The sequence below is a fragment of the Ranitomeya imitator genome, chromosome 3 (genome assembly GCF_032444005.1).
Source record: "Ranitomeya imitator isolate aRanImi1 chromosome 3, aRanImi1.pri, whole genome shotgun sequence".
NCBI classification, from domain to species: domain Eukaryota; kingdom Metazoa; phylum Chordata; class Amphibia; order Anura; family Dendrobatidae; genus Ranitomeya; species Ranitomeya imitator.
The window spans coordinates 206,310,177-206,324,004 of record NC_091284.1 but is presented as its reverse complement, the minus strand read 5'-3'; the positions used below and the strand labels follow the sequence as shown (position 1 = coordinate 206,324,004).

Sequence of the window (13,828 nt, the reverse complement as noted above, 5' to 3'; positions counted from 1 at the left end):
TCACCCATGGTAATTCTGCTTCATGTCACCTGGCTTATCCATGGTTTTTTTTTTTTCCCTTTTTTTTTTTTCCTATACTATGTTGTGCATAAATATGTGATTCTTCAGAATTTGTTTTAGTCTTTGCCTGATGAAGAGACCTGTGTAGTCTCGAAAGCTTGCAATTTGTTACCATCTTTTCAGTTAGCCATTAAAAGGTATCAACCACTGAGGACTCTCAATTCTAAATATTTTTCTATCCACTGGCTAACACGGTACCAAGATATATTTCTTTCCTGTATTATTTAGGGAGTAACTTAGCTTCATACATGCAACCACAAACACAAAAAAAAAAAAAAAAAGGAAAAAAATTGAAAGAAACCATCATTGTACGAATGTGGAATCTGATTAATCTGCTTGCATAATAAATTATAGCTATACACTTATGTATATATGGCTGATTGCACAGCAGAATATGCCCAATAAGAGTCAGAACCAAAACAGTAAATTACAAATAGTCTAGTATTAGACTGATTAAAAAATTCCTTCTACTTAGCATATTTTCTATGGAGTGACATAACTTGCATGGACGCTCGGCTGGGTGTGTATTCCTAAAGGTACTGAACTAGCAGTCTGCATTTTTCAATATGAGGACATATAGAAGTCAATAGAAGTGTTCCCGCACTGGCCATCTTTAACGACATTACACATTAGAAATGCAAACCCTAGACACGTGGTCACAGAATAACGCACTGATTCGATCTTCCACACAGAGGCGCTGTATGCAACTATTGAATGCAATTCAATTTCGAGCAGTGGACAACTGGCCATTATGATCTCTCCATAAAGATCCCCCACCCCCCGCCCGATTTAATATCATGGGTGGTCTAAATACGAGCTATAGGGGCCATAGCATTTGCTCACTTTCTGCCTTCACATTCTCAGATGGATCATCACAGTACATGTGCACCCTGTGAATATGATGATTTTTCAGCAACGGTTTACAGGTAAATGCCTGCATCTATGCATAGTCACAGAACATTTGCAAATAAAAAAGGATCCACCGGAAATTTTATGAACAGAACGTGGAAAAAGATCTTTAGTTTCTTCTGATGTTAGGATGCCACAACATCATCCTATTCACAGAGGTTCACGTCTGTCCAGCTCATCCTGAAGCAAACGTAGAAGTGCTCAAATAATGACCGGTCCAAGCTACGTAGCAGTGATCCAGCTGCCGTCTGACACAGGATTTTTGCATTGGTCCACATGATGCGCTTGTAAACAAACCCACTGTAGCACTCTTTGGCCATTTATTCAACGTTGAGGTAGTCATTAGAAAAGTCAGCTGACTTGAAGATTCCTTTGGTTTCATTAGGTTGTCTCCTTGTAATCTCCAATATTTAGAGTCCTGCCCAAGTCGTAGTCCTGGTCACATGATCTTGTGTAAGGTCTAGGAAGGGGGTGCTCGTCTGACTTCACTGAAGAGGCCACCTCGTTTCTGAGAAGGCTTTTCTCATGGACTGGTACAGGATGGTGGGAGAAGTGAGGATGTGCTGCTGGACGGTTGTCATCTTTCGTTATACTCCAAGACAGGCGAGGAAAGGAATCTAAAAGCACAAACAATTAGTTAATGATCGGGTTTTAGTAACTGGAATACAACTGTACAGAACATTACTACACACTCATGCTGACGCATACAATTCTTAAGACTTATTTCACATTGGTCACACAATGCAATCTCCCATAGTGAGTTTTTTTTCCCTTTTTTAAAAACCTTTCCCGTGTACTCTACGAGGAGCTGAAAGAAAACTAGTCAGTCATGCTGCGTTGTTTCAATAAACATCGGCCATATCTCTAACTATGAAAGTTGGCGGCTCCCCCATGATCACTAGAGCGGGGTCCCCAAACCTGTTTGTCACTGCAGTCAGGGATGTGTATTGCCGCTCTCGTCAACGTCTATGGGACTAAGCGAAATCGGCGTGTGCTGTGTTTGGTAGTCACCCCTGTCTAATAGACATATGTGACCATGCAACTTCTTTCACCCTTTGGCTGCATAGAGGAAAACCATTAATGGGGTTTCCCAATAATCAGACATTTCTACCCATTTTGGAAGCACACGGTAGCAGCGAACAAATATAGGGGGCACAGATTTTACAACGTGCAAAGAAACACACAAGCACCAATACACGGCTAAGCATTTTTGATTGTGTTATTCTTTAACCCCTTGGCACAAAATTACGCACATGTACATTTTTTTTTTTCTTACATTCCTCCAACCCCTAAAGCAATCTGTAAAACATCACAATGACGGATACTTGAGATATTTATTAGCTCGTTTTCATCTACTTTGTGAGTAATGGTCCTTTGGAGACACGGAGCAATTAAGGACACGCAGCTGTAGCTGTCATATCAGCAGAATATAATGCCGCGGTATTAATAGGAGAGCGAGGATGTGGAAAAATGAGCTCTCATCCCAGGAAAGAAGAAAATAATGACATTTACAAGGCCAGATGTGGAGAGTTTGGTTGCTTACCACAGCTGGGTTTTGCACAGTCCTTGTCGTAGCTGGTGAGGAATGCAGACATGTCAGCAGCAGATGTGGTCATGTCATGTGAGTGATTGGGAAACATGTCCTTGGGAATGGGGGCTATAAGGTTAGACAATGCGTGGTCCATTGGGTCCTCCTCTGTAATGTATGTGTAAGGACAGAATTCCCTCGTCCTCGAATAGATGTTTGCATTGTCGTAACAATCAGAACAGATCAGAAGCTGGCCGCCACCTAGAAAAATCAACAGACCCTCATCACTGCATCATCAAGAAATCCATTTTTCTACATGGAGCATAAACAGCTACATGCTGTTACTGAACACAGATTACAGGGCACAGTAAGGTTTTCCATTTTGGCTGGAGTGACATAAAATCATGTTACATCATTATAGGCAACAAGTTACTGCACAGAAAATAAGCGCAGGAACCAGGCTGAGGCCTTTTGAATAAACCAATATTGTCAGGGATTCATTATCTCCATCCACAGAGAAGTACCGTATATACTCGAGTATAAGCCGAGGTTTTCAGCCCATTTTTTTGGGCTGAAAGTCCCCCTCTCGGTTTATACTCGAGTCATACCTGGGGGTCGGCGGGGGAGGGGGAGCGAGGGCTGTGTAATTATACTTACTTGCTCCCTGCGCGGTCCCTGGACGTCCCTGCTTCTTCCAGCGCTGCAGATTCTTCCTGTACTGAGCGGTCACATGGTACCGCTCATTACAGAAATGAATATGCGGCTCCACCTTCGTAGAGGTGGAGCCACATATTCATTGCTGTAAATGAGCGGTAACGGTGACTGCTCAATACAGGAAGAAGATGCAGCACTGGAAGAAGCAGGGACGTCCAGGGACCGCGCCGGGAGCAGGTAAGTATACGGGGAGGGGAGCGCTGCGCGATATTTACCTGCTCCTCGTTCCGGTGCGGCTCCGTCTCCAGCGTCCTCTGGCAGTGACGCTCAGGTCAGAGGGCGTGGTGACGTAGTCAGTGCGCGCCCTCTGCTGAACGTTAGTGCCGAAGACGGAGTCGCACGAGGAGCAGGTAAAAATGCCGGGGTCCTGAGCGATGGAGAGGTGAGTATGTGATTTTTTTTTATGGCAGTAAAAGCAAATGGGGCAAGTGGCTGTGCGGAGCATCTGTATGGGGCCATAACACTTGTGCAGCACTATATGGGGCAAGTGACTGTACGGAGCATCTTATGGGGCCCTTATTACCCTTTATGCAGGATTATATGGGGCATATTTTAATATGGAGCATCTAATGGGGCCATCATAAACTGTATGGAGCATTATATGGGGCTCCTGATTTAATATGGATATTCAAAAACACAACCTACTGATGTCTCAATTAATTTTACTTTTATTGGTATCTATTTTTACTTTTGAAATTCACCGGTAGCTGCTGCATTTTCCACCCTAGGCTTATACTTGAGTCATTAAGTTTTCCCAATTTTTTGTGGCAAAATTAGGGGGGTCGGCTTATACTTGGGTCGGCTTATACTCGAGTATATACGGTATTTTTGCTGGGTGATTACTTCTCTTACCTGGAACGGGAAGGCTGTCCCTTCTGTCTATAGTATGTAAGCCATTGCCGCGACCAAATAATTGCTGTATTCTCCCATTCTGCATATTCGATGCATACTGCGCATTAAGGATTTCGGCATCTGCCTCACTACCGGTATCAACGTACAGACCTTAGGGAGAATAACAGTATATTGCAGTGTAAGTATCAAACCACCATTAGAAACTTGACTACCAAAACCTAGGCTTCTCTGGCCCTCACTCTGCTGGGAGTGGGAAGTCACTAAGGATAGGACCAAACTGAACAATTGCTCAGGGAGGTATGCCCCAGACAGAGGCCATTATTAGGATGGAAGAAGATATATCCAGAGACCCACTGTAAAGAAAAACATGGTATACACATTTCCTTGCAGTGGCTTTCTGATTAGGAAAGTGCAGCCTGATGTGTTTTCCTATACATATAATGGTATGTCAATGCATATAGGCCAGACAGAAACTGAAAGAACATATTTGTGGCCTCAGTTGATGAATGATTGTCTATAGCACCGTGCTTGTGCTTCTGGAGATATCTACATTTATATTTAAAAATACATATATCAGAACATCCTCTTACGGGTTTTGGAATGAAATTCCTTAAAGGGAACCTGTCACCCGTAAAATCGAAGGGGAGCTAAGCCCACCAGCATCAGGGGCTTATCTACAGCATTCTGGAATGCTGTAGATAAGCCCCCGATGTATCCTGAAAGATGCGAAAAAGAGGTTAGATTATACTCAGATTACTCACCCAGGGGCGGTCCCGATCCGGTCTGATGAGTGTCGCGGTCCGGTGAGGGGCCTCCTATCGTCATAGGATGACGCCCTCTTCTGGCCTTCACGCTGTGGTTCCAGCGCAGGCGTACTTTGTCTGCCCTGTTGAGGGCAAAGTACTGCAGTGCGCAGGCGCTGGGCCTCTCTGACCTTTCCCGGCGTCTGCGCACTGCAGTACTTTGCTCTGCCCTCAACAGGGCAGACAAAGTACGCCGGAGCCACAGCCTGAATACAAGAAGAGGACGTCATCGTAAGAAGATGGGAGGCCCCGGACTGGACCACGACGCCCATTGGATCCGGACCGCACTGGGACCGCCCCTGGTGAGTATAATCTAACCTCTTTTTCTCATCTTTCAGGATACATCGGGGGCTTATCTACAGCATTACAGAATGCTGTAGATAAGCCCCTGATGGCGGTGGGTTTAGCTCATCTTCGATTTTGGGGGTAACAGGTTCCTTTTAATCATATGCTACGATTAAGGCATTTAATTCCGAAATGCATATTCTGTGTGTTCTGATACGCATTTTAAAATGTTGTCTATGCACATAATTTTTTTTAAATAAAAAGGAGTTCATCCTTGAGGACAGAGTTCCGACGTTTTCTTCAGTTGCATACATTGTTAAATGGCTTGTCACTTACCTAACAATTGATGGTCTAACTCAATATGAAATGTATGGAGCTCAGAGACCCCAACAATCAGCTAATAACTATTCCAACAGGATCCAGAACTAAGATGTAGGGGGCAGAACACAGCGGCCCCGTACATTGCCAAGTGCTGAGGTACATTCACTTGGCAGATAAAGTGCAGAACTCTGCGGCCATTAAGCAATGTTCGGGTCTGCTGAGTTCCTATAGTACCTTTCTTAATTTGGGTGACTGCATTAGCAGGTGTAGCTAGTGTTATAGCATCACCGATCTCACACTGATAATCTATCTACTGAACAGACTTTAAATCATTAGAGTCAAGAAAACCCCTTAAGGCTATGTGCACACGTTACGGATTTTCCTGCGGATCCGCAGCAGTTTCTCATGAGTTTACAGTACAATGTAAACTTATGGGAAACCAAAAATGCTGTGCCCATGCTGCGGAAAAAGCCGCGTGGAAACGCAGCGGATTATTTTACGCAGCATGTCAATTCTTTGTGCGGAATCCGCAGCGGTTTTCCATCTGCTTCAATAGAAAAATGCAGATGGAAAACCGCAGCAGAATCCGCATTAAAAAACGCTATAAATCCGCAGTAAAAACCGCAGCGGTTTTGCACTGCGGATTTTTCTACTTGTGCACATAGCCTAAGGTGGGTTCTCCACACTGCAGCAATGCGACATGTCAACATTAACTGGGCTCCCAAGGGGCCATTTGGTTTAAAGGGTGTAGAATTTAATGGATTGTTTTTCTGGGGAGTCATGAGGCTTTCCAGCATCTTTGAGCATCTAGTAACGTGGAAAACCCTTTTTTCTGTTAACAGCCAACAGGTCAGTACAGGCGTGAGCTTTTGGTATCAAGTCGAGTTGTTATTGGTGCAGTAACATTTTAATTGACATTCAGATTTTTGGGAAACAGACTGCATAAATTACCGACAATTTAGCATGATATCTTTAGTTTTTAGGTCAGTACAATCATGGGTTGGACAAAAAGTTGTATTCTTTTTTTAACAAATGTTTTAGCATCCCTCAAATCTAGATGCAGCATTCTATAGCGACCGAGAACCGCAACTAAAGAATTAAATCCCTGTGAGCAGGGATATAATATATAGTTGCCACCTGCGGTTAATGAAACTCCTGTGAGCCAGCATCATCACTTCATTGTACATGTATGGCGCTTGTTGTAAACTCCTTGCCCTCTGTGCAGTACATGTACGGCACTTGTCGGAAACTCCTTGCCCACTGTGTAGTACATGCATAGCGCTTGTCGGAAACTCCTTGCCCACTGTGTAGTAAATGCATAGCGCTTGTCGGAAACTCCTTGCCCACTGTGTAGTTCAGTGGTCCCCAACTCCAGGCCTCGAGGGCCGCCAACAGTGCAGGTTTTCAGGATTTCCTTAGTATTGCACAGGGGTTGGAATCATCACCTGTGCAGATGATCACATTACCACCGATGCAATACTAAAGAAATCCTGAAAACCTGTACTGTTGGCGGCCCTCGAGGCCTGGAGTTGAGGACCCTTGGTGTAGTACATGTACGGTGCTTGTCGGAAACTCCGTGCCCACTGTGTAGTACATGCATAGCGCTTGTCGGAAACTCCTTGCCCACTGTGTAGTACATGCATAGCGCTTGTAGGAAACTCCTTGCCCACTGTGCAGTACATGTACGGCGCTTGTCGGAAACTCCTTGCCCACTGTGCAGTACATGTACGGCGCTTGTCGGAAACTCCTTGCCCACTGTGCAGTACATGTACGGCGCTTGTCGGAAACTCCTTGCCCACTGTGCAGTACATGTACGGCGCTTGTCGGAAACTCCTTGCCCACTGTGCAGTACATGTACAGTGAAGCAGTGAAGGATGAAAAGTGTTTTAAAAAAACAAACAAAAACAAAACTCAGAAACAGTGTCATTCCTAGGAGTGACACTGTTTCTGAGTTTTGTTTTTGTTTGTTTTGTTAAAACACTTTTCATCCTTCACTGTACATGTACTGCACAGTGGGCAAGGAGTTTCCGACAAGCGCCGTACATGTACTGCACAGTGGGCAAGGAGTTTCCGACAAGCGCCGTACATGTACTGCACAGTGGGCAAGGAGTTTCCGACAAGCGCCGTACATGTACTGCACAGTGGGCAAGGAGTTTCCGACAAGCGCCGTACATGTACTGCACAGTGGGCAAGGAGTTTCCTACAAGCGCTATGCATGTAGTAGTTTGCCATCTCCATGGAAAGTTTACATTCCTATCCATGCATATTTTTTCTGCCAATTTGTTCTTCGCTACATTAAATAAAAGATAAAGCAGGAGCATTTAGCTGAAGACTTCTGCAAGATACATTTAACTTCACAAACATCAAGTTGTGACACAAAGGAAGCTGTGCTCTGGACCCCATGTACTTACCATCTGTCCCCTTGTGAACACAGCCGCTGGCAGGAGGCATGAGCTGTTGATGGCTACCAGCCTCGGAGTTACTGTACCCTTCTGGTGGCTCAGACAGGGTTCCTTGGGAAGACAGGTAGCTGGGGATGTCAGCAGGTAGATTCAGGTCCTCTGAAGAAACGAGACAAAATATATAAAAGCTTAATCCATCACTGAGTCTAGGAAATCGTTCCTGCGTATAGAATACAATAATTACAGATATAGCAATTGCCATACATTATACATATTTGGTCTCATTCATTTTTAATAAGTTTTTCACAAAACGGGTGTAAAATCCTGATGGGTGTGTGAGGCCTTCGGTAATGTGACGCTCTTAGGGCACCTTCAGATGCTGGAAATCTGCATGTATTTCATGTCTTACTGAATATGCACCGTAGAGTGGAAATGAAGAATTAGGTTTATTATTGACCTGGCTATCTGTCACATGTAGACTAGCTATATTGGAGTAGGGGTACATCTACATGCAAATGGCAAGTAGGGGGAGCCTTCTGTTTTGGAACAGAAATGTTTGCCATGTGAACATGTACTTGTGTTGTATTGTGTATTAACAGGAACTTAGCCTTTCCAAAACGTACCACGTTTAAACTTCTCCCAATGCAGGAGATACATGTACATTATATGTTAGATATGGGTGTACAGAGCAGGCACCTGCCTAGCTGCACTCACTGATGTTTAATCATTTAGATGCGCTGTCACAGTTGGAATCCACGTCCCAGTCCTCCCTACACAAGATCTCGGGAAGTGGGTGGGGGTGCAATGAGCCACCATAGCAACAAGTCGACTACTGAAAGTCGCTGACACTGCCTTCTTTGTACTCCCATGAAGTCCAGACGGGACTTCATAGGAAATAGTCAGATAACTGCAGGTTCAAGACCCTAACAGGGCTAAAAAGAACGAATGGCAGTTAGAGAAAAGGTCACCAGTAAAAAATGCTATTACCCAGCAGATATGGGGTTAATCTGCAGGTTAATGGCATTACTAATCTGCCCGAGGACTGCATGCAGCCAACCGCTGGAGGGCGAAAATGAACTTTATTCTCCCTGGAAGCATTTGGTTTTAGTCACGAGGGTAGGGCCAGCATGGTTACAGAAGCTGCTCTGTATATTCACGGCGCCGCCCCGTGACAAACTGCAACACTACCGGGGAAAATCAAGTTCATTTATCTTTTACTTTCAGTGCAAAAAAAAAAAAAACTCTCTGTGTAAGTGAAAAAAAACATCATTATGACAATATGGCTATTAGTCAAATTTTCCATTTGTGGACGATCAAAGAGGAAATGTTGCCGCAGACTCCAGGTCTCAGTGAGCAAACACAAAGTTAGAGTTCCACGAGACATCTAGTGGGCATAGTCCTCACACATCAGGCTCTGTGGAGGGGATCATTCCGGCACACTTATTTATAGCAAACAATAAGACCTGTGTAATCGCTCCCACCCGTGACCTACAATAGAGAGATCACCTCTGCAGGTTCGTGGCTAGGAACTGAACATATTAGATTACAAAGATCCCTACGAATATCTGTGCACAGCAGATGAAAAGGCTGAACGCTCACATCATCGGAATCTGGTTTGTGCTTTCGAGATAGTAATGTTTTTCCGTATTCCTAAGCCTTGCTTGGCAGCGTGCTTTGTGGTTGTACAATTCAATTCCTTACCATCGGCTTTTCAGTGTACATCATTTATCGGGATAAAGCAGGCGGAGACATGAAGGGCACAGAGAGGTTGAATTTGTTTTGTCAGGTTTCTGAGGATGACACCATGTAAGCCTGGCAGGTGACAGGTGTTTGTGTGCATCTAAACGTAGGAAGAAATGGTGTACTCTGGGGAGGTTCCTGCCAGAAGGAGCAGTTACTAGCCCTATGTTACTGATGACCAACAAGGCCTGAAATTAGCAAACAGGATAAAACTTCAGGCTATACATTTCCCACAACACAAACCAGGGCCGCCTGTTGTGAACTATGAGAAGTGAATAGCCGTGATACGGCCACTTACCAGTATTGGTAATGCTGTAGTCTTCACTTTTCCTTCTCATATGGTAGATAACAATCACCCAGACCAACGATGTCCCCACGACACAGCAGACAACCACAATTATGACGATCCCAACAGTAGTCCACCCATCTTCTTCATAGCCAATGACTGTTTGTGAGGAGTCACAGTTTGGTGATGACAAGACATATAGGTTGATGTGACCCCGCTCCGTTCCAAGAGTATTAGACATGCTGCAGGTGTATTTCCCAGCATCTTCTGGGCCTGCATCAACAATAATGAGCAGCTGATTTGCGGCTGCAAAGAAGTGGCGTTCTGTTACCATCAGGGGCCCGTCGTCTTTGGTCCAGTTCAAGCGAGGTGCTGGGCTACCTCCTGCTATGCACTGCAGGACTGCCGTCTCCCCACGAGCCACTGTTCTGTCTTCAAGGGGTCTTATAAAAGAAGGAGTTTCTGAAAGAAGAGACATCACATAATTATAACCAGCAACAAATGATTATTTAAAGGGATTGTTCAGGACTTTGAGATTTATGACTCATTCTAAAAAGAAACCCTCCCATGAACTTCTGTCCACTAAACCTGTGTATATGTACGACAATGTATTAATCTACTAACCTACCACCATATTCTTCAGAATACAGCGCCGTTCCGATTCTCTTCGGACTCGGGTGACGACAATCCAGACTCCCCAGATCACACCGTGCTGTGTGTGTGCTGGAAGTCTTTTACAATGATGGCCTATGGAACCTCAATCTGTCTCATCAGAGACTACATTGTAAAAGTCACTTCCGGGTCACGCAGAGCAGTATGATCCAGAGAGTCTGAAGAGCAGTGATGTCTTTTAGAAGAGGAGCAAAACAGCGCTGGATACCAGAAAAGACTGTAGTGGGAGAGTCTATTAACACACCAATACTACACTAAATACACACACAGGCTTAGGGGAGGATAAAAAAAAAAGTGAAATAGAAAGCTTGTAAGGTAGGTCCTCAATATCAGATTGGTGGGGGGCTAAACACCCAGCATTCCCACTGCTCAGTTGTTAACAGTTCTCACTATAGCTGGATGTACAAGTGTCCAGAGCCAAAACACCACAGCTCAATACACTGTGCAATGGCCAGTCTCAAGTCCTTCAGTTCAGCTCTCATTGCCCTCACTAGAGCTTAGCACCAGAGAATGCCACTACAACAAGGTACAGAGCCGTATATTTCTGTCTCTATACACTGTATATTGGGCCACCGGGGGACATGCTAACAGCTCATCAGTGGAGGTGTGGGGTATCAAATAACCACCAATCTGATATTGGTGAAAATCTGAATGATTGGCCATAAACGTCAACGTTGTGGGCAATCCTTTTAATGATTTGCAACTAAGAATTGAGGAACAATTTATGGAAAAAAAAAACCATCAGAAGCCATGCTTTTAAAGACATAAGGATCACATGTATGAAAACTGTAGAACATGACTTTCTATAATAAAGGACAAGTGAACGTTAATATAGAGGCATAAGAGAAATGCCATTGCGTACACTACAAGGACTATCGTGTGACTTTCCAGACGTGTTTGTCCACTGTACACAGCCCACAACATGGTCATTGTCATATCCATAAATAACAAACAAGTCTACCAGCACTATAATTCCATCTATATGGTGCAACGGATGATGAAAACACATTTCAGGCTTGGGGTTCAGGTCTGCAATCACTTTATGCAACTGTAGACTTGTGAATCCTCCGAGCGTGCCCAGTGCTCAGCCAGAATTCCCTGGTCCCGGGAGCGTGGCTACAAGTAGGCAATTTGCATACATGTGATCACGTGCCGACTAAACAAGTGCAGCCTCGCTCAATACAAGCCAGGCTGGACACGTCTAGTAGGAATGTGGCAGAAGTATGCAAATTACATACATGTGGTCACATGACTGCTGCTCCCAGGACTGGAGAATCCAGACAGGCACGCTCCGTGAGGATTCACAAGTCTGCAGTCACACTTAGTGACTTGAGGTTTGAACCCCAAGCCTGGACAGCCCTTGTGAATGGCAACATTTAATCCTGCTTATAGTTTTGAGATGCACTTTTATTGAATCTACAAGATCAAAACTATTAATTGCGTCTCCCAGTGTACCATATGGCTAGGTAATCTGAGAATTAGCAACAGCAAATTGGTTTGCCCATGCATAGGACAAACACGTTTTACTTACCCAACACCGTCAATGTCACATTGGTTGATATACTGCCTGCGGCATTTTGAGCCATGCAGCTGTACAGCCCCATATCTTCAATTTTGACATTGACAATGAAGAGGACTTCATCCTCTGGCATTACATGCATGCGGCGTTCTCGGGCTGCAGGGAAATCTGTTCCACCATCTTTCTGCCATGCGATCTGTGGAGGTGGGTGACCTTCTGCTGCACACTCCAAACGTGCCATGGCACCAGTGCGGATTGTCAAGTCCATTGGAGTTTTAAGAAATGAAGGCATTTCTGTGAAAAGGGGTATGAGAAAATAGGAGGCAGTATGAAGATTATATCACTGTAATAAATGTTATTTAAAGTCTATTACTAAACTCTAGTGATAACCGTTTCCGATAAAGATATGTTACGCCACAAAAAAATGCAAAAATAATTTTTGTGGTGTCAACATATTCTGCACCACTTTACAATTTTAGAGGGGACTTGTACAGACAATAAAGACATTACAGAATAAGCATAACTCATACCAAAAAGAGTGAGGGCCCTGCTCACAAGCAGCAAATCGGGAAGACACGAAAGGTAAATGGTAAAAATTGCTTATATTGTACAATAAGGTATGCACATAATGCTGCATGAACTTGTCGCTAGCCAGTATGTGTACAGTACAGACACATAGGGCTATTAGGTGCATGCAGGGTGTGAACAGATGCTACAGGTGTCAAGATTTAAGAAAATTTTGTATGGGACAAACGGGAATAGTTAGATAAATGAGGTGGGGCAATAGGCCAGTCTAAAGAAATGAGTTTTTAGGCCACGCTCAAAACTGTGGGTATTGGAAATTAATTGAATTTTCCTGGGTAGTGCATTCCAAAAAATTGGGTCAGCACGTGAGAAGTCTTGGAGACAGGCGTGGGCTGTTCAGATTACTGAGGACTTTAGTTTTAAGTGATTAGCAGAATGGAGGGCATGGGTAGGGTGGTAGACGGAGACGAAGGAGGAGATGGTAGGGGGGTGCTGGACCGTGGAGAGCTTTGTGGGTGATAGGGATAAGTTTATATTGAACTCTGGAGTGGATAGGCAACCAGTGCAACGACTGGCACAGGGTAGAGGCCTCGATGCAGCAACTGGCGAGGAATATGATCCCGCTGCTGCATTCAAGACAGTTTGGAGAGGGGAGAGATTAGTAAGACGGGGACCGATTAGTAGACAGTTGCAATAGTCCAGACGAGATGAACAAGAGCTACAGTAAGAGTTTTTGCCGAGTCAAAGGTAAGAAAAGGTCTGATTCTAGATGTTTTTAAGGTGTAGGAGACATGAGCACGTGAGTGATCAAATGTGGGGAATGAAGTAAAGATCTGAATCAAAGAGAACATCAAAACAGTGAGCCTGTTGCTGGGGAGTAATGGTGGAGCCACACACAGACATTGTTAGTGGAGGGAGGAAACACAAGGAGTTCAGTTTTAGATAGAGGGAGGACATAATGTTAAACAGCAGAAAGACAACCACTGGTAGTTTGTAGTAATGCAGGGTTAATGTCAGGAGACGAGGTATAACAGAATAGAAGATGCGCTCCATTAGGAGGAGTTTCTCAACTTAAAGCAGTAGAATTTGGATGTAGACACGTGGTTACACTTGACAATGGTTTGGGGGCAGAGGGTAGTCGGAGATTCTCCTTGTGAAAAGAATAGTCGACGTATGGATACTCCCAGGCCAGACATTGCTCACTTTGAGCAA

The 13,828-nt window shown here is 44.3% G+C and overlaps 1 protein-coding gene across 1 annotated transcript in view; it reads right to left on the bottom strand.

The window, feature by feature from the left end:
- Positions 1-368: 368 nt before the first annotated feature.
- Positions 369-13,828, bottom strand: part of LRIG2 (leucine rich repeats and immunoglobulin like domains 2) — a 98,327-nt gene continuing 84,867 nt past the window's right edge. Inside the window, exons 14-19 of the mRNA XM_069761754.1 lie at positions 12,104-12,385; positions 9,913-10,362; positions 7,884-8,033; positions 4,064-4,213; positions 2,513-2,758; positions 369-1,586 (exon numbers count right to left, since the gene is read on the bottom strand). Coding sequence (XP_069617855.1) covers positions 1,351-1,586; positions 2,513-2,758; positions 4,064-4,213; positions 7,884-8,033; positions 9,913-10,362; positions 12,104-12,385 — 1,514 coding nt within the window. The 3' untranslated portion in view covers positions 369-1,350. The remainder of the gene's footprint in view (positions 1,587-2,512; positions 2,759-4,063; positions 4,214-7,883; positions 8,034-9,912; positions 10,363-12,103; positions 12,386-13,828) is intronic.